The sequence below is a fragment of the Salminus brasiliensis genome, chromosome 9 (genome assembly GCF_030463535.1).
Source record: "Salminus brasiliensis chromosome 9, fSalBra1.hap2, whole genome shotgun sequence".
In the NCBI taxonomy this organism is placed as follows: domain Eukaryota; kingdom Metazoa; phylum Chordata; class Actinopteri; order Characiformes; family Bryconidae; genus Salminus; species Salminus brasiliensis.
This window is the reverse complement of record NC_132886.1, coordinates 18074864-18096642: the sequence shown is the minus strand read 5'-3', so window position 1 is coordinate 18096642 and position 21779 is coordinate 18074864. Positions and strand designations below refer to the sequence as shown.

Below are 21779 nucleotides of genomic sequence, written 5' to 3'. Positions count from 1 at the left end.
TTTTTCTAATGGAGGCGGGGATACAGAGCCTCAGCCCCTCTGACCAGGCTGCAATAATATGATCCCCAGACGAGTTGAAACGGGAATGCTGGACTACCATAAGGTTGCAGATGTGAGTCTTGCATGATGCATGCAAAAGTTTGTGCACTTCTGTTCAGAAGTTGCTGCAGTGCATAGATGAAGACTAACAGATCCTAGAGGCCTCAAGTGAAAGAGGACACATTTTTTACTATTTAACAAGATTACATTTTCTACTTTCTTTCAAAATACAAGGTCCAAAAGCAAAGGTTCAGGCTTCCTGCATGCCTAATACTTGGTAATGCCACCTTTAACAACACCTTGCAGCTAGAAGCTCATGGATGTGTTCAGATTTCAGCACCAGCTCACCTCATTCACTCTACTGAAGCCTGATTAGAGAGTAAGACAGAAACCAAATACCGGCCTTCCTTAAGGCAACATTTGGAAATGGTTACACCAGCACTTAAGTCACAATATATATTACATATTTATTAGCATTTATTATAATTAAAGATTGGCCAGTATGCTCAAAATATCCACCTTAAACATTTGTTAAATGCATTAGTTGGATTTTGCTTTTGAAGGAGGACACAACAGTGTTAGAGGTCTACAGCCATTGTCAGCCATTTTTGGGACCCTTAAAATACCTAAAATCACAATTTAGAATGGCTGTCTATATACTTTTCAGCATATAGGGATGATTTTGAAATTACCACATGGTTTTAGATTTTAGACGTTCCGTTAAAAAATGTAAACACTTAAATATTTCCAAGTCTTTTTTACAGGGAAAAAAAAACATTAAAAATAACATCCACAAGTTTTCTTTTGCTTGAAGCTGTTATAAACGAGGCGGACGCAGTGCTGGGCCTGTTGTTTTTGGCAGTTCAGCACCACGTGCAGGTTTCAGCTGTTAAGTAATTTGTGTCTGAACTGCCACAAGCCCTTTTATGGTCCATCTGCAGGGCTCAGGCCACAGCTACAGATGTTGCTCTTTTTAACGTGTGTGAAGACCTGAAGACTACACACACTTGGAATAATCACAGCTTAAGCTTTCACTGTTTGTTTGGAGAGAGAAGAACAGTTCGGGTCAAGCTGTCGGACTTCAGCAGCCGTGCACTTGTTTATTTGAAAATGTAACGTCTGTCATTTTGGGAAACTTTGGGAAACAGCACTTTGGGAAAACAGAGCATCCCTTGTTCGACTAAAAGTGTGTGAAGAGGCTAAATCATGGTGCCTTCTTATAACTGCAGCTTGAGTAAGCAGGGCAGCTGCTTTCATGCCCTATGATCCCAAACACCAATTTGGCTTTTGCTGCTTAGTTTTCATAAATGAGTTTTATGGACTAGGGAGTCATTTTAAAGATTAAATAATAAGAGAAAAAAAAACATGACTTCATGTGGCATCACTGGCCTCCAACGATACAGTTAAAGATGGTACATGTCAAGGAGGCCACTTCTAGGCTCAGTCCATAAAAGGACTAATACAAACCTATGAAAAACAAGAAGTGAGAAAATCTGTATTTGAAAACCCATGATGACGTCTGTTAACTGATGTAACAGAAGGGGCAGTTAGTGTTTTCCTCCAAGCACACTCAGCTGTCCAGTGACATTGCATTAGCTGCAGTTCAAAATGATGCAGTGAAGCCTCATGTGCTAGCTTCCACTCTTCTAGCACTGTTGGCATCATTGTGATGGGGGGAGTCATAGGTACTGGGCTTTAAATGGGTGAATGGGGTGAATATTTGTTAAGAATTTGCTATAAAAAACCCTACAATGCCATTTAGCCTTACTGGGCTATAAAGGGTTGGAGTAAAGTGGAACAGTCCTGAGCAGTTTTATGTACCTAAATGAAGATTATTTTTATATTATGAATATAATATATATATAAAGTCATTGTTACTTGTTGCATACATTTACATTTTGCTATTCAGATGACACCATTAAACTTATCAACACAATGGCAGTAGCATTTCCTGGGGTCAAAACACAAACAAGAGCAAATCAAACAGCACTTAAAATTCATCAGGAGAAAGTAAACACAGACTCTCAAATACAAGTCTAATTAAAGAAGCCCTCAGGTACGCCGGACCTCAGTACAGTTCAGGTCTCTATCTTGTAGCCTGCAAGGCTGTGATTTTGTATTGGGCTGTGGTACGGAAGCTCTGATCCGGCGCCATGTTGATGCGGCGGATGTTGAGGTCAGCGGCGAAGGCCCGTGCGCGCTGGTAGAAGTGTAGGGACAGCTCGCGGTCCATCAGGAAGTTGTGGTAGATAGTGGCCAAGCGAGTGCACAGCTGCAGTTGAGACTTCTTATTGCCCAGGTCCATGGCAGCCGCCAAGGCTAAGTGGTAGTAACCTGCTGCATCAAATGGATCCTGAGATGAGGAGAAAGAGCGCAAGAGGTTTTAGGGTGGAAGGTGAACAGGATATTGTACATCACACATTTCTGCTGTATCACAGCTCATAACACACCTGTGCCAAACCCAGTACAACACCTACAGGTCTACTAAGCCATTACTCAGGGCAGTTTGAAAAACGCTTCATCAGGTCTGTGTGAAGTGGTGCGTTTCATAATTGCGTCATTAACAAAAACCTCTCCCAGCCACCAGTTCACATACACACTTACACACTGCTGAAGTTTACAATCATTCATATGTTATTTTACATACAATACTAATATATACAATGCAGATTTAAGGACCAATAACATTTTAGATGTTATATTATTATTTTATATTTTATTATTATTATTAATATTTCGGCAGTTACAGAACAATATTGTAACTATCTACTAAGAGGATTCTTTAAAGGTATCTGCCTCAAAATCTGATGAAATATGGACATAGATTTTATTATTAGTAGTATTTTTAATAGCTTCCTAGTATCTAATTGTAATTATGTAAACTTGTGAAATTGCACAGGACTAATGTATAGTTATTATATACATGTGTCTGCCACTGTACTGGTTTTATTTTAACTTATTTACTGTAATTTCAATTCTGAATAGTGGTGTATACTGCCCTCTGCTGACTGGATTTTGCAAAAAAAAAAATAATAATAAAAAACTCACTCAACAAAAGAGCATCCCTAGCTTACCTTCAGATCATAGAAGATGATGTCTCCTAGTGTTTGGTACACCCTGACGTAGTAAAGAGCTTCTTCATCAAACTGCAGGGGTGAGGAACACAGGGAGAGGGCCTTCAGGAAGTGGTGCTCTGCCATCTCAAACTGACTGAGGCAGTGATACAGCGTAGCCAGCCGATGATATGCCACTCGCTCGTTTAACCGGTCAGCTGGAGGAGAGAACATGACAAGTGTCATAAAGACAATCTAGTTATGTAAACAGCATCAATATCTTTAATTCTACCAGTATCTATCTGCATGTGTACAGTATGCTTTTTTTGCTTGACAACAACTTTATTTATCGAATCTGCGGTATGTATCCTCAGCCCTGCTTCAGGAGACACAGCTGGGTCTAATACTCACACTGTCACTGATTAGCTGTATCAGGTATGTTAGACTAAGGTTAGAACTGCACTACTGAGGGAAGCAGATCCTGGAGTGCAACTCTTTGATGTTACTGATATGTTAAACAAAACCACACACTCTCCAGTGCAGTAAAATACAGTATCTGTCTTTTTTGACGCAACCTACTGTACTATGATGGATTTAAACATATGCTTAACAGGTGTGTCTTGCTTTCTATCTGCAATAGCTCTCACTCCAGAGATACCAGTCTGTCAGAAGTGGCTCAAGCAGAAAACATAAAATAGAAATGCAAAGGAACTGTTCAAGGTGACAGACTAGCACAGCAGATGGTATAGTAGGTATGACATGGTTTAATTAGCATAAAGGTTCACTATATGGTATGAAAGACATGGTTCTCATCAAATTTTTCTTGGTATTAATTCCAGCTTTACCCCTCTAGCCATGGTGCCAAGAGGTTCAGGGCTTGTGACATGTTATCTCCTATTCTATTTGCTCTACTCTCTCTCTCTCTCTCTCTCTCTCTCTCTCTCTCTCTCTCTCTCTCTCTCTATATATATATATATATATATATATATATATATATATATATATATACACACCTTAAAACTTTCTGTTGTTGATTTCCAAGTTTAAAGATATATGGACGCCCCTGTAAGCTAAACAAATAATGACTGGTATGTTATCTAGTGACACCTTGTGGACACCTGGTGGTAATGAGAGTTGGTTGGGTGTGTGTCTGTCTATCTGTGTCAACATTACCCAGATTGATGCTCATGTCCAATGCACTCTGTGCATACTCCACAGCCTCCCTGTAATGTCCCAGCTGTAGCAGCAACTCGGCTAATTTATTGCACAGCCTGAGCTGAGAACGCACACTGCTTGACTTCACTGCAATAGGCAGAGCACGATCCTGTCACACAAACACACACCATCAAAATACAATAAAACAATGCTGTTAATGATGCAGGTTCCACTAGAGGGAATGCACGTGACGGCACAGGTGGTGGGAGTCATGGCGATCATGCCGCCACTTAATGTGTAAATGCCTCTAATACACAAAACATCAAAAATGCAAAAAGAGCTGTTGTGCGGCTGACTGTACAAACATAATCAGCAAGACCTCTGAGCTGTTCTTTTACAGACTGCCAAAAGCTTAAGAAAAGAGAAACAAATAGATTGCTGCAATTTGCAGAAACAACTGGAATCCAGTCCCCAAACATGTGGTATCTCACTTTTTGGCAATGTCACACTCTGAAAACGATGGGGGAAAACAAGCCCACCGTAGTTGCAAGTTTAGCAACGCTGAGTTTGACTAAAAGGGAAAGCAAGCCAGTCTGGACCATGCAGCCTACTAAATGTGCCTGAAAACAGCTGAAAACAGTCCTAAGACCATTTACCCAACTTTGAGCTTTCAGATATAAAGCTTTATCCTCTAAAAGGTGTGTGGTTTGAGCTTCAGTTAGCTGGATGTTCCTAGCTACACATCAATGTCCATGAAGCCTTTCCAATGTCCATGAGTCCAACTGCCTTTAACTTGAGCAGATAATTGCTTGTTTCATTCCAGTTTGTCTGCTTTCTGAAATAAATGCAGCCATGTTGCAAAATGTGGCTTGCTCAATCACTAGAGACACCCAGGACTGACTGAGTGTCTGGGGAAACTATCATGGAATTAACATTTGAAACAATAGTCTTATCTTAACAACTGCTTATTTTGTCCTGACTTTGTCCACTCAATGATCTTAGTTATCCAGGAATCAAGTACTTCAAGTACTTGAAAAAGGTGTTTTAAAATAGAGCATAAACCCTAAAATGCAAGATTGTGGAGAGTTTGACATCCCTGATTTAAAACAAAGTAGTTTATCTGACACAATACATACAAAGTAGTTTATCTGACTCAAATTTCATCAAATGCAATTAGGCCAGAAACAACGTCCCTGTACAAACTGCATTAGGCCTACCCTGTAGAAGCAGACGGCTTTCTCTCTGTCCTGTGTACTGTTGAAGAACACATCCCCAGCTGCCTCTAGCAGCTCCAGGATGAAGAGTGTATCTCCTGTGCTCAGAGCAATGTCCTGTGCAACCTGTCATCAAAGACAGAGGAAACCAATCACATACGAAACCAGTCTAATGAAGATCAACAACAATATATGACCTTCTCTTCTGAAGGTTCCAAAATCGACTATCTCTATGAAGAGGTGGTTACAGAAGCTTACAAACAGACTACATGCAAGGTCAAATTAAATCAAATCTAATCTAACTTATTTGTATAGTGCTTTTTACAACTGTTGTTGTCACAAAGCAGCTTAACAGAATCAGTAATTAGTAAAATGTACTAGTGTTCTGCAAGACGTGAGGAGTGACACATGTAGTATTACCAGTCCAGTGTTACCTGCACGTAGAGGTCCACCAGCTCACTCTGCTGGAGGATATGGTAAATCTTTCCTGCCTGTAACCATCCGTGGGCCTCCTTCCTCTTTCTCCCCAGATCAATAAAGATCCCCAGACTTCTCTTGGTGTAGTCCAGTGCAGTTCTATTTGCTCTGAGAGAAAACAAGACCAAATCATCTAATATTTAGTTCTAATGTTTAATATTCAGATGGATCGATCATAGTACCGACTTACTTCTCTGTGCCTAGGCTCAGGTACAGCTGGCTGATCTTCTCCAGTATCTCTCCTTCCAGGGTTCTGTCTCCTGTCTGATGCAGCAAGTTCAGCTGGTGCTCATTATAGATGATGCACTGTGCTTCGTCAGGGCAAACTTCTCCATACAGGTGACACAAGTGACGGGTGGCTTGCAGCTGGCCTTAACAGAAAACGTGAAATTATATATCATATCTGGACACTACCCACAATGAGCAGATTAGTAATTAGGGGTGTGGATGAAACTGTAATTCAGTTTCAATAATTTTGCTGATGCATAATTACTTAATAATTAAAATAATACATCAAGTCAAATTAGTATGAGGGTTGTATTATGGCCAAACCAATAAATACCATGCTTTATTAAATATTATTGTAATATATTATTATCAGTGCAGTTGGACTGATAATAATATATTATCAGTCCATATATTATAAATACTTAAACTAGCTAAACTAGGTCATTTTTTAATATGTGGGTCAATTTAAAATGTGCTTTTGTGTACAAAATACTAATATTTTCATGTTTTTATAGTTGATGTTTAAACAATATTTAATCAAGTTAACCACCCAGAATGTGTCAGGTGGTAAAACCACACGTTTAACATATTTTCAACCAGTACATTCAGGTATACACTACCCCCGGGATGCCACAGCCATCTCTACCCAGGAGTCCAAAAGAACATTATTGGCCTCACTTGAACTGACCCAGGTTTCAGTGTAGCTGTAGTCAGGTAGCAAAATATGTGCCCCCCCCCTTGCATTAGCTAGCATCACACCAAGTGATGTGAAAGGAGAAGGGTTATCCTACGCGCTCTGGGTACACTAAAACCTGGGTCAACTCAGGTTAGGAAAACTCTGATGTCTAAACCTTTAATGCCCTCAATCATCCCTCTCTAAACTCTTTAGATACACTCGTCACTGATTGCTGTCATGTCACTTGCACTGACCACCTCCCCACCTGCCCATTTATTTTTTGAGTAATGTGCGGATTTCAGCCGTGGATTTACAGCAATATACCATTCAAAAATAGTATTTTCCCTCCAGTTAGTTCTCAGATATTTTAAAACAAGCAGAGCTGATACTCACTCTCTGAGTTATCATACAGAATGGCGATCAGCAAGGCCCACTCATAGCAGACTTTCCCTTTATCACAGAAACCCTGCAACACATAGAAATTCCCCAACTCCAGAAGCACAGCAACAAAGCTCAGCTCAAGGCCTCCATCATCCTCTAGCTCAGAGAACAGCTCCACTGACTGTGTAAGGTGGTCCTCAGCCAGCCTCTTGGCTTTGACTTGTAGACACAAGAAGCCAAAGTTGGCCAGGGCTATGGCCCAGTTGCTCCTGTCTTCAAACTCCTCACAGACTTCTGCCGCAGCTCGGAAACTCTCGGCGGCCTGTTTTACATTGCCGGCGTGCCTCAGGGCGATGGCGCGCATGTTGTAGACCACCCCTTCCAGCTGTGTGGTACAGTGCTCAGGGAGAGTGGACAGCACTGCGTCCAGTATCTCCAGTGCAGCGCGGTGCTGCAGGCCACAGATATGTAGCCAGGCCAGCCATATGAGAGCACTGCTGGTGTCATGCTGGCTGAGGCTGGAAGCCGACGTGTGCTCGAGGAGGCCGCACATGCAGTGGATAGCTCTGTCTGGCATGCCGTGCTTCTGGAACAGCCAGGACAGGCAAAGAGCTTGAGCGTGAGCCAGACTGGTTTCCACGCTAGCGGATGTTAAAGCAGCAGCTCGCATTAAACATGGGGCCACTTGTGTTGGAATGTCAACTCCGTACAACTCCTGAGCATTCTCCAAAAGTAGAGAGATGCCACAGAAACAGTCAGTGACTGAGGATGACACCTGTATAAACACAAGCATGAATGAAGTCCATTAACGAATGTGTGGATTACCAATTTTGTTTACACTGCCATACATAAGTCTGGGGTCTCCTTGCCTTCATTATTTCAGAGTTGGTCAGGCTCTAAAAGGCTTGGTAATGTCAAATAATGTCTACATAAGAGCTTTACAAAAGAATTCAGTAAAACATGTTACAGTACAGCTCCCATATTTGAAAGATATAAGCTTTAAAGGTTTTAGATTTTAATAAGATTTTTCTGCCACTTTTTTATTATGCTTTTAGTATACTGTTTTATTATTTAATAGTCACAGTAGTGAACTATGGAGAGTATCTTTTTGCTGTCAGTAGATCTTTGCTGTTGATTATTGTCTTTGAAATAGATTGACTTCTCTCTCTAACTGAAGTGTTGAGGATGCTTGAGCACCATTAACCAAAAAAGGCTACATCTGACTAAAAAAACTAAGTAACTCTTTTAGGATGTTTTCAAATCTCAGCTTTAGGTTCATCAAAATGTTTTTACTGGTATGAAGCACATGACCTAAAGCATGCCATGAAATCAGGGATGCACCAATATGAAAACTGTGGGCCAATGTAAATATCCGCTATTTTGCATGCACATATATGCAAATTCTGATACATAAACATTTATAAAATGTAAAAACTGGGAATGGTATTAAAGATGGTTGAAGCAACTATAGCATTCATTGGTACAAATGCAGTAAAATGAATTAAATGCATATATTTTAACATATTTGATCTAATTTTAACATAATTTTGAATTGAATTATCTGCCAATATGATTCTGCTATCATTGTGAGAAATGTGTGCAGTGGCATTATTAACACGATAGATGTTATACCATAAACCATATACTGACATAACATAATGCATAATCTTAAGAGCTAGGTGTCCCAAACTTTTAATGGCAGCCTCATTAACACACACAAACAGTCAGCATTGTGTAGAACCCACCTGAATACATGCTTGCCTTGCAGAGCTCTCAGCCAGGCGAGTAAGATGATGGTCACTATAAAGCCTTGCTAGGAGTAAAAAACCATGACTCCGTATCTTCTCACAGGTTCCTGGCATCTCGTCAGCTAGGATCTGCAGCCGTTCAATGAAAGGCACTGCGCTCATGCCTTCTCCGACCTTCAGATGGAGCTTGGCTAAAAGGAGGCAGAGCCGGGCCTCTGCAGGCTTGTTCCCAGATAGAATGGCCTTTTTTAATGCAAAATTCACCACATCAGGGTCTTCCGAGCCAGATAAACAGTCAGAGACCACCATCAATAAAGCTGTGAAGCGTTCAGACACAGAGAAATACTTCTCTGTGTTTTTCTGTGTGAGATAGATAAGGGCCAGGTTGGAATAGAGGGCAGAGAGAAGCTGCATGTCTGTGAAATAGTCTCTGGGTACACTCAAGGCCTCCTCGTAATAGACCCGAGCCTGGGAGAATTTTGACCTGCCCGCACAGAGCTGAGCCAGGAGGAAGCAGATTCTGCTCTGTGCCCATGACGTGCGCTTCTTTCTTGCGGTTTCTCGAGCAGCGCTGAGGTAGGCCACCAGCTCCTCCTCATCAGAATGGCCCTCGAAGTGCAACAGGAGGAACTCTGGGTAGGCTCTGTAGAGGAGCTGGTACTCAGGCCGGTGGTCACGGCTGCCGAGGAAAGACAGAAGGGAGTGGTGTCCATCTGGGCTGGAACCCCCCTGCTCTGAACATACAGTGAAATGAGTGATTTCCTGGGATGACTCTTTCTCTGTGGGCTCTGAATCTGTCCGGGGGTCAGCACTGCCCAGCAGAACTGCATTTCTTGGCTCCTGCATCTCACTCAAAACATTGGTCAATTGCCTTCTCAGGTCTACATACATTTCAATGTGGTCAACACTGTCTGCAGTGGAGTCATCTACAGGAAATGAAATGGGATTTATGTTTTACTTTCATCATTGAAAGGCGTAACAATTATGATTATACAAAATGATGATATTACTCATATTTTAAAATCATAATAATGTGTTTAGAAAGTGTAGAAATGTTACCTACTTGGAAATGATTCTGGCTTTGCCAAATCTGTAATAAACAAAGAAGACAGACACATAAACAGCCAAATCCATCTTTAAAAATGAAATGAAAAGTATTAAGACACTTATATGGTGTATAGTATAATATATAATATTGTCTTTTTTTCTTTCTTTTTGCCCTTCTGCTCTCTGTCTCCGTTCTGTCCTGCCATGTGCACATTAGAACATGGCACTGTTTGTATTTTGTCCTTGTCTCCTCCCTCATCTCAGCCTATGTCCCGCCTTGTCATTTGTCTCCCAGGTGTCCTCCATTGTAGCCCAGCCCCTTTATTAACTTTTCTCAGGTGTTCTTCGTTGGTTTCAGTGTATATACAGTACCTTTGTTGGCTGTGGCTCTTGTTGGTTGTTGTGTTTGTGAGTGCCTGTGTCTTGTGGTTCTCACTGCCAGCATGCTTGATCTGCAGTTTATTTAGTGTCTCTTGCTTGTTTTTGGGTTAGTTTAGTCTGTTTGCTTTCTCTGTTTGTTCTGTTGTGTTTACTTTGGTTATTTCCTTCTTTTGTTTTTAAAAGCCATTACCCTGCACTTACTTCCTCCTCATCCCTGCCTACTTGCCTGCCTTGCAAACATGACATAGAAGTCAAAACTCAAATTCCAGATCTCTGTAATGCAGTTTTCGCAAGTAGAAATTACAATTCTGTAACTGACATTTTTACTAGTAATATTATCAGATCTATAAAACCTTAATGTAATTTGGACTAGACTTCTGTTACCATTGATTTAGGCTCTTGTTCATCTCACTCTTATATCTCTACATGTTTTACTAGTGAAAGCTCCAGTAACATGTATTTAAAATGACTTGTACTAGTGTAGCTCCAGATATCTACAATGTAAAAACTGTCATTTTAGATGTAAATATTTCCAGCCAAAAACTGAATTGTAGATAAAACTATATGTACTAAATGCACAACTAGTCAGACTGCATTAGAGATATATTGAATTAGCATAAAATATATGTGTGTATGTGTATATATATGTGTGTGTGTGTGTATGTATGTATGTGTGTATGTATGTATGTGTGTATATATATATTGTGTGTGTGTGTGTATGTATGTATGTATGGATATGTGAAACTGGACTTTTTGCTAGTAAGAGTTATATGAAGGATATGATCATGGTTGGCCAGAATACCAGCCCTGAAATGCTGATGACTCTGCTTTTTTTTTTTTTTTTTTTTTTTAAGGCAGAGTCTATTTTTATTTCAGAATATACTCAAGTAATTGTACTTTGATTTATTTCAGTTATTATATTGGATCAACCGTGCCTATATATAAAAAACGATAAAACAACCCATGTCTCGTTAAAATCACTGTATTCTGACCTGCAATACCGTAATGTAATTATATTCTGGCTTTATTATATTATATTCTGGAATTATATTCAAGAACATTCAAAAGCAAGTATATTTGTACTTTAACTCAAGTAATATTTTTCCGGACAGTTAGTTAGCTATTTTATTCAGGAACAGACGCTTAGTCTCTTGGCCACTCACACTCCTAAGAGTCTCCAACAGGCGCCCCTCGGAGCATGCGCCTAAAGAACCCCCTCAGCTAGCTCCCCTTACAGCTAGGCTCACGGACGCATGTGTTTAAATTAAACGTCGTTTTATATCTCCCCGGTTTTTTTGTTCCTGACCTGATTAAACACAAAAGCAGATATTGGCATAGAGTAAATACGATTACCAAAAATCAGGCCAAATCAAGACACGCAAAGGTTTACTATGTTAGCTGCAGGTTTTATTGGGCTATCTAGTAAAGCGCAGCCGCCGTGGCGGTGCTACTAGCGCTAGCTAGCTAAACTCGCTCGGTAGCTACAGCTGTCCTTGCAGATGTCAATGATTTGTGTGAGAAAAAGTTAATAATAACGGATTATTAATAACAGCTTTATCGATCACGTACACGAGTCGAACTGAGCAGATCAGCCTTTAGCTATATTTACTCAATTATATGCCGGCTGGCATTTATTATAGTGGGATAGCGCCTCAGCCTGTAGTTTGCTAGCTGCTGGCTAATTAGCAGGCTAAGGTAGATCTAGCTAGATACCTCTTGGCTGAACTGTGGTTGTCGGAGTTGTAGGCAAACCACGCCACAACCTTTCTAGGTAAAAAGGGAGAGACTGCTAAGAATGGCTTCCAGGAGCTTACAGTCGTCCAAGGCCTCGGCGTCTGAGGCGAAAGCCTCCCTCCGTCGCTGGGAACAGGCGGAAGGTAAAGATTATGAAGGCGCTGATAATGGCACGTTACTTTACATGCACTGTGTACTGTCAGCTAGTAAAGTTGCATATTCGTTGATTAGCCTGCCAAACTGACTTATCATCGTAATGCTTTGATTAACAGATGAGGATTTCTGTAACCCCGATAAACTGCTGGTGTGCCCCTACGACCCAAACCATCAAATCCGGGCCTGTCGCTTTCCATACCATCTCATCAAGTGCAGGAAGGTCAGTATCAGACAGAGATCAGTGGGTGAAGGTGATTAACCCTCGTTATGCCTTTTTAACTATAAACCACTGTAAACCGTATTAAAGTTTCTGGTGGTAAAACGTATTATTATATTATTAACGTAGTAAATAGTATTATTTAGATAGCACTGGAGTTTCATTGCAGGTCAAAGCCAAATAACATCCACCTCTTTGGACATGGTACATATTTACCATAAAAGTAAATCAAATATGTACATATATAAATGTTGGTCCACTTTTAAAGGCATCAGTGGGCCTCAGTTTTCACTACCTATTCACAAAACAGCCCCATTTACTCTGTTAAAGACAATGGGTTGATGGGACCCCTTGCCCTGCACATTATAGGCAGTGGGACCCCCAGCACTAGACATTTTCAGCTATTCCCCACCATTAAACACCTCATCGCAACTCATCAGCTAATTATCAAGCCTTTTATGAGTTGCATCAAGAGATTTTTACATTTAGGAATATGTAAATATGTATAGCATATTAATTCCTACTATCATACATTAATTTCCTGTTTCTTTGTAAAATAGCATACACATGCGTGTTATAGACGTTAGAATAGAATTCTGAGTCAAAATAACAAGCAGAAAGCAAATGTTAAAACCCAGTATTTCCTAAATTGAGTCTAAATGTCAGTGCTTGGGTGACTGTAAGGCCCATTTTCTTGCACAACTGCTCAGATTATGCTGCTAAAAAAAAACCTGTTGTATCCTTATTCATGACTCGTGTTTAACTCTTGACATGTTAAAAATGCAAAGCATGAAAGATGTAATTGTCAGCAATGTTGCCAGAACCATCCTGAGTTGGCCCATCAGCTGTGGACGTGCCCTTTTAATGCCCGCCACCTCATGCCCAGGCACGAGCTATCCCATCACATGTCTAACTGTGTGGATAGGTGCTCTGTAAATACTGACTATGGTGAGACCTGATTTTTGGATTTTGTGACTTACTGAGATAACAAATTGTGATTATTTATGCTATTTATTAATCCAGCTATAACTGATTTCACTGCCGTAATGCCAGAATGCCCTGTTACAGCAACATTTCTCATGTGTTTTAGTGGAAAGTGCTGAGACCCAGCGCAAATTTCAGGTTCCTGTCAACAACTGGACAATCCCTGCATGTGATGAAGACTGGGACCAAGGTAAGACTCCAGTAAAAGCATATATGGTATATATGTGTGTGTAAATACAACATAATATTCATTTCCAGAATATATATAGATGATTATATACATGTATAAATATATAGGATGTTGTTGTGTTGGTCATTGGACATAGTAGGGCTATAAGATATCTGTGAGAATTGACTAATGAACGCTTCTGCTTACTACAGAGGAGGAGGAAGAGGAGGCAGTGATGCCAGCAGCACCGTTTGTCTGGGGACTGTCAACCTCACAACTTGGACAAGACTGGTCAGTTCTTTTCAAATACTGATATTGGTTTGATCGGTTAAGAAAGTCAGGCTGCCAGACTGTGCATGTGTAGAGACTCTGTGCACATCTTTGTGATGATGCTCAATGCTCAGCTTCCACTGGATCGTTTTGAAGTGCTGATGATAAACACATTTTTGTTTTGATCAGGACTGAACCAGCAGTGACCAACAGTTTGTCTTCCAGCCTCAGAACGCCAAGAGTCTTTCCTTGGAAACAGGAAAAGTGAATGATGGGTTCACTTTATTCTATTTTTGAGCGCTTTCCCTTTTCCTTTGCGTTGAGTTTATAGTGGTCTGTATGTTTTATGGATGGACCAGTTTCATAAGTGTGTCAGAATGACTCTGAATGTTTAAAGGTGTGTCAGTCAAGTAAATTTGAGTTTGGCTTGTGGCTGTGTCAAACAAAAGAGAAGGATGCAAGCAGGATATAAGGCAAGTTAACTGTGATGTCTAGTACATTTTCATGGCTCACTGTTGTGATTGCAAGTGCCAGGATAATTGTTAAACTTCTTGGTTCTCAATTGAGCAAGTTTACAATAGACAATCTGTTAGGTAATACTTTTGATTCTTGTATGAAGCCTTACTGTCACTTTTAGGGGCACTCACTGCTGCTAGGCACTGGTTAAGTGAATTATTGGTACTGCAATAGGAAATGATTGGTGGCCCAGCCTTCCATGCATGTTTAGCTGAAATGAATGATGTATTTAGTCTGAAAAGCAAAATTTGATAACTTACCAAGTTTGTAGACAGTAGCAACATCACTTTGGCATGTTTTCGTCAAAAAGGCAATGGTTTCCTCCTTAATCTTCTCTTGTTTCAAGTTAAAGATTGTTCTGTCCTCTTCTTTCAAAAAGATTTCATCTGATCTGTTATAAAAACAGAGCACACTGAGGCCCCTGTTCTTGTGTTGAAATGCCAAGTGTTGTTAACACATATGTAGCATTTATGTTGCTCTGTGTTTATACAAACAAACTGCCCATAAAGAAAGAATAAAGTTCTTATGGCAGATATTTGGCAGGCATGTGTCCCTCGTTATGTGCCAGTACTAAAGTCTATCTACCGTTTTAATAGACCAAGTTGTGTAAGTTTTGTAAATGCTAGTCTATAAGCCTAACATATTGCATTACATCAGCCATAGCATTAATGCAGTCTGCAGTATATTGTGTAGGTCCCAGTAATGCTGCCACAGCAGCTCTGGCCCGTCAAGGGATTGGATTCCACAAGGCACAGCCAATGCAAACCTTTTCAGCGATTTGTGCTGCAGTAGCTGTTCTGTAGTATCTGCCCAGATGGGCTCCCCATGTTCGTTCAATGAGCTTTGGACACCCATGTTCTAGATCACCAGTTGGTGATCACCCCTGAACACCCATGACTTAGGACCCTGTCCTAAATCACCAGTTGTCCTTTCTTGGACCACTTTTGGTAGGTCATGACCAATCATACTGGAAACACCCCACAAGATCTGTCTGTTTTATAACTCTCAACTTGGCTTGGCAACTTGTCAAAGTGGCACAGATTCTTTGTCTTGCCCGTTTTTCCTGCTTCCAACACCTCAACAAAAAGAACTGACTGTGCGCTGGCTGCCTAACATATCCCACTCTTCGACAGGTGCAATTATAAGAAGATAAGCTATGTTATTCACTTTACTTTTAAGTCTGTAGTTTTGATGTTCTGGCTAAACTGGGTAAACTGGGTGCTCATGTGAATACTTGCTAGAACCAAAAGAGGAAAATCAACATAGGCACAGACCTGCAGAGTTGGTTTGTTTGTTTATGCTGACCCTGAAACTTGTCAAGCATACAGACAACATTCCTTTTTCGTTACTAGTTTTCAGTTCTCTGTGCAGATTGCAATATAATTTTTGCTTTGCCCAATAGGACCACTAAACATTTCAGTTTCTGTTTGCTGCTACGCGTGACTTTCAGTGGGGCATGGCCCATTTTTCGATGACTGACGTGCAGACTTGCTTAAACAGAACAATGAATCCAAAATTCAAACAGTGTGGTCACCTTCAACATGCAGGCACTTACTCACAAAGAGAATCGGTTGCTTTCACTAGGGTGGTCCTAACTAGTCCTGCATCACCAGTCCTCTCCAGCTTCCCCATGAACCACTCAAAGCAGGTCACTAGTAGGCCTAGGATGATGATGCGATCACCTGCCTCAAAACTCAGCTCGTCTGGTCCATTACCATCATACACTTCCTTTGCCTCGCAGATACCTACAGCTGATACAGCACATAAACATTTTTCAAATGATTACAAAACCATTATGACTTTTTTTTCTTTAACTCCCTTTTTCAGGCAGTAGACCTGGTAACAGTAGGCATTTCAGGCATGATCCATCCTTACCCATTTGGAATGGCAGATCACAGCATGTTTTCCCACTGCCTACCAAAACGCTCTCAGGACAGGACTTCAGAAACCACCTATATAGCAAATGAAATATGCATGAATCAGTGTGTCGTGTGTCAATATTTACAGAGCAACATCTTCATCCCACTCACTCATGAAAAGGAATGACTGGTTCCAGGGCCGGCCTCGGTTTAGTTCCTCTTGATCCATCCGCCAAGGACAACACAGTCCACCCTGAGCCTAGGAAAGGAGGCTCAAAAAGAGCAATGTCCCCCATCTCCAGGTAAAGGTCACTGCCTGACGTGGAGCTATCAAACATCTGGTTGACCGTACAGCTCCCAAAAAATGAGCCTGAAACAGAAAAGTGCATCTTCTGCAGTGAAATCTATCATAGGTCAGCAGAAAAAAAAGAAAAAGTCAAGTGTATCCTTTCTTACCTTCTTGCATTAGAAAGTTTTTGTACATTAGGTGCAAGGTCTCCTCTCTAAACGACACCTCAATCCCTGAGTGCTCGTGGTCCAAAGTGTTCAGCCAAAACTCCTGGTCCAAGAGAAGATTCTCCAAAGACTGACCCAAAAAACCTGGAGAACATTCCATAAAACTGACAGTGCTCATCAGGGATGAAAATATACAGCAGTTTCATCCTGTCAGCTAAACGTTTTGGTTATAATTCTATAAAGGTATATTGGGAGTGCTGTTAAGCTCTAGCATTGTGTTTACTGGCAGAATGAGAAAGTACAAACCCATTTTGTGGTAGGTGGTGAATTTCCATATTTCTTCAAATGTTTTAAAAGTGATATATATAGTCCTTTCCTCACTGTCGACGGACACCAAATGAGCCGAGAATTCCTTAAACACAGGAAGGAGGCTGTAAATCTACTGCAAGCGGTATGTTACAGTAGGTTTAATTTTACAGGAAATCATTTTTCAGCTTTCATTATGTTAATTAACCCTTTAAACTCTGAGTCATATCAATCCTAATGCATAATATTCAGTGTTTACATGAAGAACAGTGCAAACTGACAGCTATTCAGTTCAAAGTTAAGAGTGGAGAATAGAAGGCTGAGCTCACAGTGACCCCTGGCCATCAGAACTAGGGTAGGAATAACTGCAACATTAAATACAAATAGGTTCTTTAAAGATTCTTCAGTAAAGGCAATGATTATACACAGATGAGCCAGACCACTATGACCACTCATAGATGAAGCAGTTTAATGTTGGTTTGCTCAAAACAACAGCAAGTGTCTAGGCCTGGCTTGGGTGGTGACTGAACAGCTGGTTCCTGTAGTTGTGTTGGGTACATGGAAAACAGGCAGGTGTGAAGACCTGAGCGACTTTGACCAGGGACAAGTCAACATGGCCAGTTATCAGAGCCTGACCGAAGCAACCTATGGGTTCTCCTGGTCAGTACATTTACATTTACATTTATGGCATTTAGCAGACGCTCTTATCCAGAGCGACTTACAAAGTGCTTTGCTATTTACCCAAGAAAACCTTAGCTAGTTAGAATAGGCTAATAATTCAAAAGATACCTCCAAGCTTAGACATTACTAAACACAATACAATAAGGCGACCATAGAACTATTCGTCCAAGTACTCTCTGAAGAGGTGGGTCTTCAGTCTGCGTTTGAAGACAGCGAGTGACTCGGCCGTTCGGACATCCAGGGGCAGCTCGTTCCACCACTTTGGTGTCAGGACAGAAAAAAGCCTGGACGCTTTTCTTCCGCGGATTTAGAGGGATGGCGGGTTAAGCCGAGCCGTACTTGAAGCTCGAAGGGCTCTTGGTGCGGATCGGCTTTTGACCATTGCCATCAGATACGGAGGGGCTGGTCCGTTCTTGGCTTTGTAGGCCAGCGTCAGTGTTTTAAATCTGATGCGGGCAGCTACAGGAAGCCAGTGGAGAGAACGCAGCAGGAGTACTGGTGAGTACATATGGGCAGTAGTTATTTTACAACACGTTGATGGTTTGCTGAGGGAAGTCCAATACCAAGACAAAGAAGGATCTGATGCACATGGCGTACTAACAGCAGGAGGGCAGGTAGGTATCAGAATCATGAATGTTTCAATGGATTAAAGGCTTATTCTCAATGATAAAACCTGTAAATCCTGTGCATGTCACCACTGTTGTTCCAAATATTTGTTCTGAAATATTTTTTATTTTGTTTTAATGCATGTACTTGATACTGTAAAAAAAACAAAAAAATAACGCTTACATCAATCAGGGTCGTGATTTTCGTGAGGTCAGCCTCCAGCATGCGCAGCTTCCCGCAGAGGACTTCCTGTGTGCTCTTGTCGGCAGGAAGTCGGTCTGGTCCTTCTGCCACAGCCAGCTGGAGAGCCAACACTGCAACAGGAAACGCCTGAAAGTTAATGCGCCATGCTCTCTGTCTCTCCATCCAGCAGCAACAAAACTGCCTTCATGTGGAAAACATATCAGTCTAGCTTTGTTTAAACAGTACATTCGCTACCAGAAAACCCACCAACACGGGTCAGTGTATAAAGCTGACTGCCGCACCTGTGTATCCAGTCCCATCATTAGTGTTACAGCACACAGCCTGTGGACAGAACAAGCTAACTCATACGGGCCACATAAACGGTTAATTCATGACCGATTGGGGACAAGACATCATTCTAATCATGTGATGTTGTAGTACTGTGACGGAAGGGGTTAATGAGTGACAGTTGGTGTAAAGTTCAAGGTAGTTTTCAGAGACTCCCAGAGACTTTTTCTTTCAAAGCACTGCCAAGTACTATTTTAGTCTAAGAGGAACCCACAGCATGAGACTGTTTTAGGTGTCAACAAATCATGGAGACATTTATTATGACTACAACAGCACTGAGACCTTTTTTTTTTTACACTGAACAGATATGAAACCTTAACAGTGGTCTCTACCCATACTCATCTTAAACCCAAGCACCACTGGCATTGCACTTTGCTCCGGGACTAGGCTTAATCCATGTCCCCAAAGCCAACCCATAATGTGATTTGAAAATGTGATGAAGCCCCAGTTATAATATCATTTTCAGTACTTTTTCTACATGTGCTTCACTTATACTCTAAACCTACTCATGTGATTGCCATCATGTTGTACGGTTGTGCCTCATAGACTGAACTTTCAATCCCAGAGAGTGGAATGGGAGCTGTAGGAAGTGTTTGAGGAACTGCATTTCTGAGATGATCAGAGTAGCATTGGAATTTTATTACCTGTTGGAACGTTGTCCTCAGATGCTGCTAAGCTCCCCTTGATACTGTCTCTTCCTCTCCTTGGCTTGTTTTCTGAGAGGGAAAGACATCTACAGCTAAAAGTCTACAGTGAATATTTGAATTCTTCAGTCATTTTTACCCAGATCGTCAGTTTAAGGTGCTGAAGGGGACTTAATACACTAATATACAGTAATTTTAGTGATATTCTCTCTTCTAAGGTTCTTTAGCATAAACAATAGTTCTACATATATTCATCTCAAAGAACCATTTAAAAGCTTAAACTTTTATTTTCTTTATAGAGCATTTAAAAACATTTTATAAATCCCTTTTTGCTCAGAGTATACATGTAAAGCTGTACATTTGTTTAAATGAATGTCTAATAGACAATAATCAAAACTGAACTGATAAACTATAATCTTTATTTTCTTTTATTTTTCTCATTTGAACACAGTAGGCTATGTCTTTTTCCTAACATGTTGTCACTGACCCTGAAGTTTTATACAGCATACTTCTTCATTATAGGAAATCTGACTCCATTAGACCTCGTCAGCCACAGCTACAGCTACAGAAGCCAATCACCATAACCGCAGTGAAGATTCAGCCTTACAGTAATATCCATACCACTGTAACTCACCTGTTTCCATGATCTCAGAGGCGTCTTTGTTCACATGCAAGTCATTGCTCGAGTTCTCTGTCGAAAGCTCGGAGTCCACTGTGTTCACCGTGTTGCTTTCATCAGCAGTTGACATCTTGTCAAAAGTTGCTTTCCTCCCCGCGCGCTGCACTTTTTCCCCCACCCGATTTCCAACAAGCCCCGCCTCCTGCGCTAGGATTGGCTAGATCCTCCAAATATCCAAACACACCTGCTGATCCAACCAGTCTTTCTATGAATTCTCCTGGCTGCGGTGACAGTCTCTACACTTCAGGGGAGCTTTACACTGGATCTTAGAACATTGCTGTTAGGATTTGATTGCATGCAGCCGCATGCAGCCGCTATCCTGTGTTGCACTGTAAAGGCAAAAGGTGCCTTCAAGCATCTTGAATGTTCAAGGGAACGGAGTACCACAGCTCCACAGCTCCACAACCCAGTGATAGGAGACTTTGGGCCCTTCTTTGCCAGTGCCTTTGGGCATGGTGACTAAATGTGCAAGAAAATTGTCCAGCACTAGGCTTAATCTGGCTGTCTGGAAGACACCGGCTCATGGAGTACAGAGAGTACAGGCTCTCTGGTGGTTGTATGATCTAGCCAATCCTGGCGCTGAGGGCGTGGCTTTGTCGGAATACAGGTGGAGCACAGGAGAACGCCACACAGTCAGTCAGTGCGCCTGCATGTCACGAGTTATTCCTACTGCTAGGCTAATAAAAGTGCCCAACACAGCAAACCAATCATCATCTTTTCATGTATTAAAGTCAGATTAAAGACTTACCTTTTGTTTTAATTTTTTTTTTTTGTATAATCTTAATTCCAAGTGCAAACAGCAGCAGATAAAGATGTGCAGGGCAGGATAATGGAAGTCCATTCACAAACCCAGGAGGGAAGGTCTCAGCCTACTCTTAAGATAGCAGTAACTTGAGCTGTCTGGCCTCTGGTCTCTCAGTGGTTTTAGTAAACGTGGCCGTTGGAACAGAGCTGACCTTGGCTTGATGTATTAGCAAGTTAATAATCTATAAGTGAGCAAACAACACATCTAAAGACACAAATGTGTTTTTTGTTTTTTTGTTTTTTTTTAACCAATGACCTGGTAGTTTTAAACGTGACAGCATTCTGTTGTTCTCTCACCACTTTTCCCCAAGGAAGAGAGTCAGCATTTCCTTTTCCTTTACTGACTTAGGCTTTTACTTTCCTCAGGCTTAGAAGCAAATAGAATGGAAGGGTCTTCAAAATAAGCTCTGCAACTGAGAGATGGCACATAAGATTTCTCTAATGCTCATCATGTAATATAAACATTCTAGTGCTTGAAAAGTGTTTAGTGTACCCTCTAAAACAGAGAGCCGTACAGCTTGATGTAGGTTGCCTTCTGTAGACCCGTGGCATTACATCAGCAGGATCTTGACAGCATGACCTTGCCTGTGAGAGCACTGTAAAAAGATACTTAACCCATTAATGTCCACATCTGCCATTTAGATTTTCCATTGGCCCACATGTGCCCTGAGCCTGCTTGCAAATCGATTAAGCTACGTAGCTAAAAAGGGATTTAAAGGGTTGAAGTGGGTCCAGACTCTACCTGGATTCATTGGGTGCAAGGCAGGA

The 21779-nt window shown here is 41.2% G+C and overlaps 2 protein-coding genes across 2 annotated transcripts; one reads left to right on the top strand and one right to left on the bottom strand.

The window, feature by feature from the left end:
- Window positions 1–494: 494 nt before the first annotated feature.
- On the bottom strand, window positions 495–20277 carry LOC140562183 (SH3 domain and tetratricopeptide repeat-containing protein 1). The gene is made up of 18 exons (XM_072687625.1): window positions 20163–20277; window positions 19529–19600; window positions 18537–18667; window positions 17067–17172; window positions 16761–16904; window positions 16476–16674; window positions 16321–16397; window positions 16001–16196; window positions 14706–14836; window positions 10035–10061; window positions 8969–9897; window positions 7236–7998; window positions 6129–6309; window positions 5896–6046; window positions 5465–5587; window positions 4266–4416; window positions 3114–3310; window positions 495–2392 (listed from the first exon to the last, which is right to left on the bottom strand). Exons 1-18 carry the CDS (start codon window positions 20275–20277, stop codon window positions 2126–2128), a joined length of 3960 nt encoding a protein of 1319 aa, XP_072543726.1. The 3' UTR covers window positions 495–2125.
- On the top strand, window positions 12152–14861 carry LOC140562184 (gametocyte-specific factor 1). The gene is made up of 6 exons (XM_072687626.1): window positions 12152–12276; window positions 12406–12509; window positions 13328–13454; window positions 13597–13680; window positions 13872–13950; window positions 14119–14861. The coding sequence occupies exons 1-6, from the start codon at window positions 12195–12197 to the stop codon at window positions 14195–14197; spliced, it is 555 nt and encodes a 184-aa protein (XP_072543727.1). The 5' UTR covers window positions 12152–12194; the 3' UTR covers window positions 14198–14861.
- Window positions 20278–21779: the final 1502 nt, after the last annotated feature.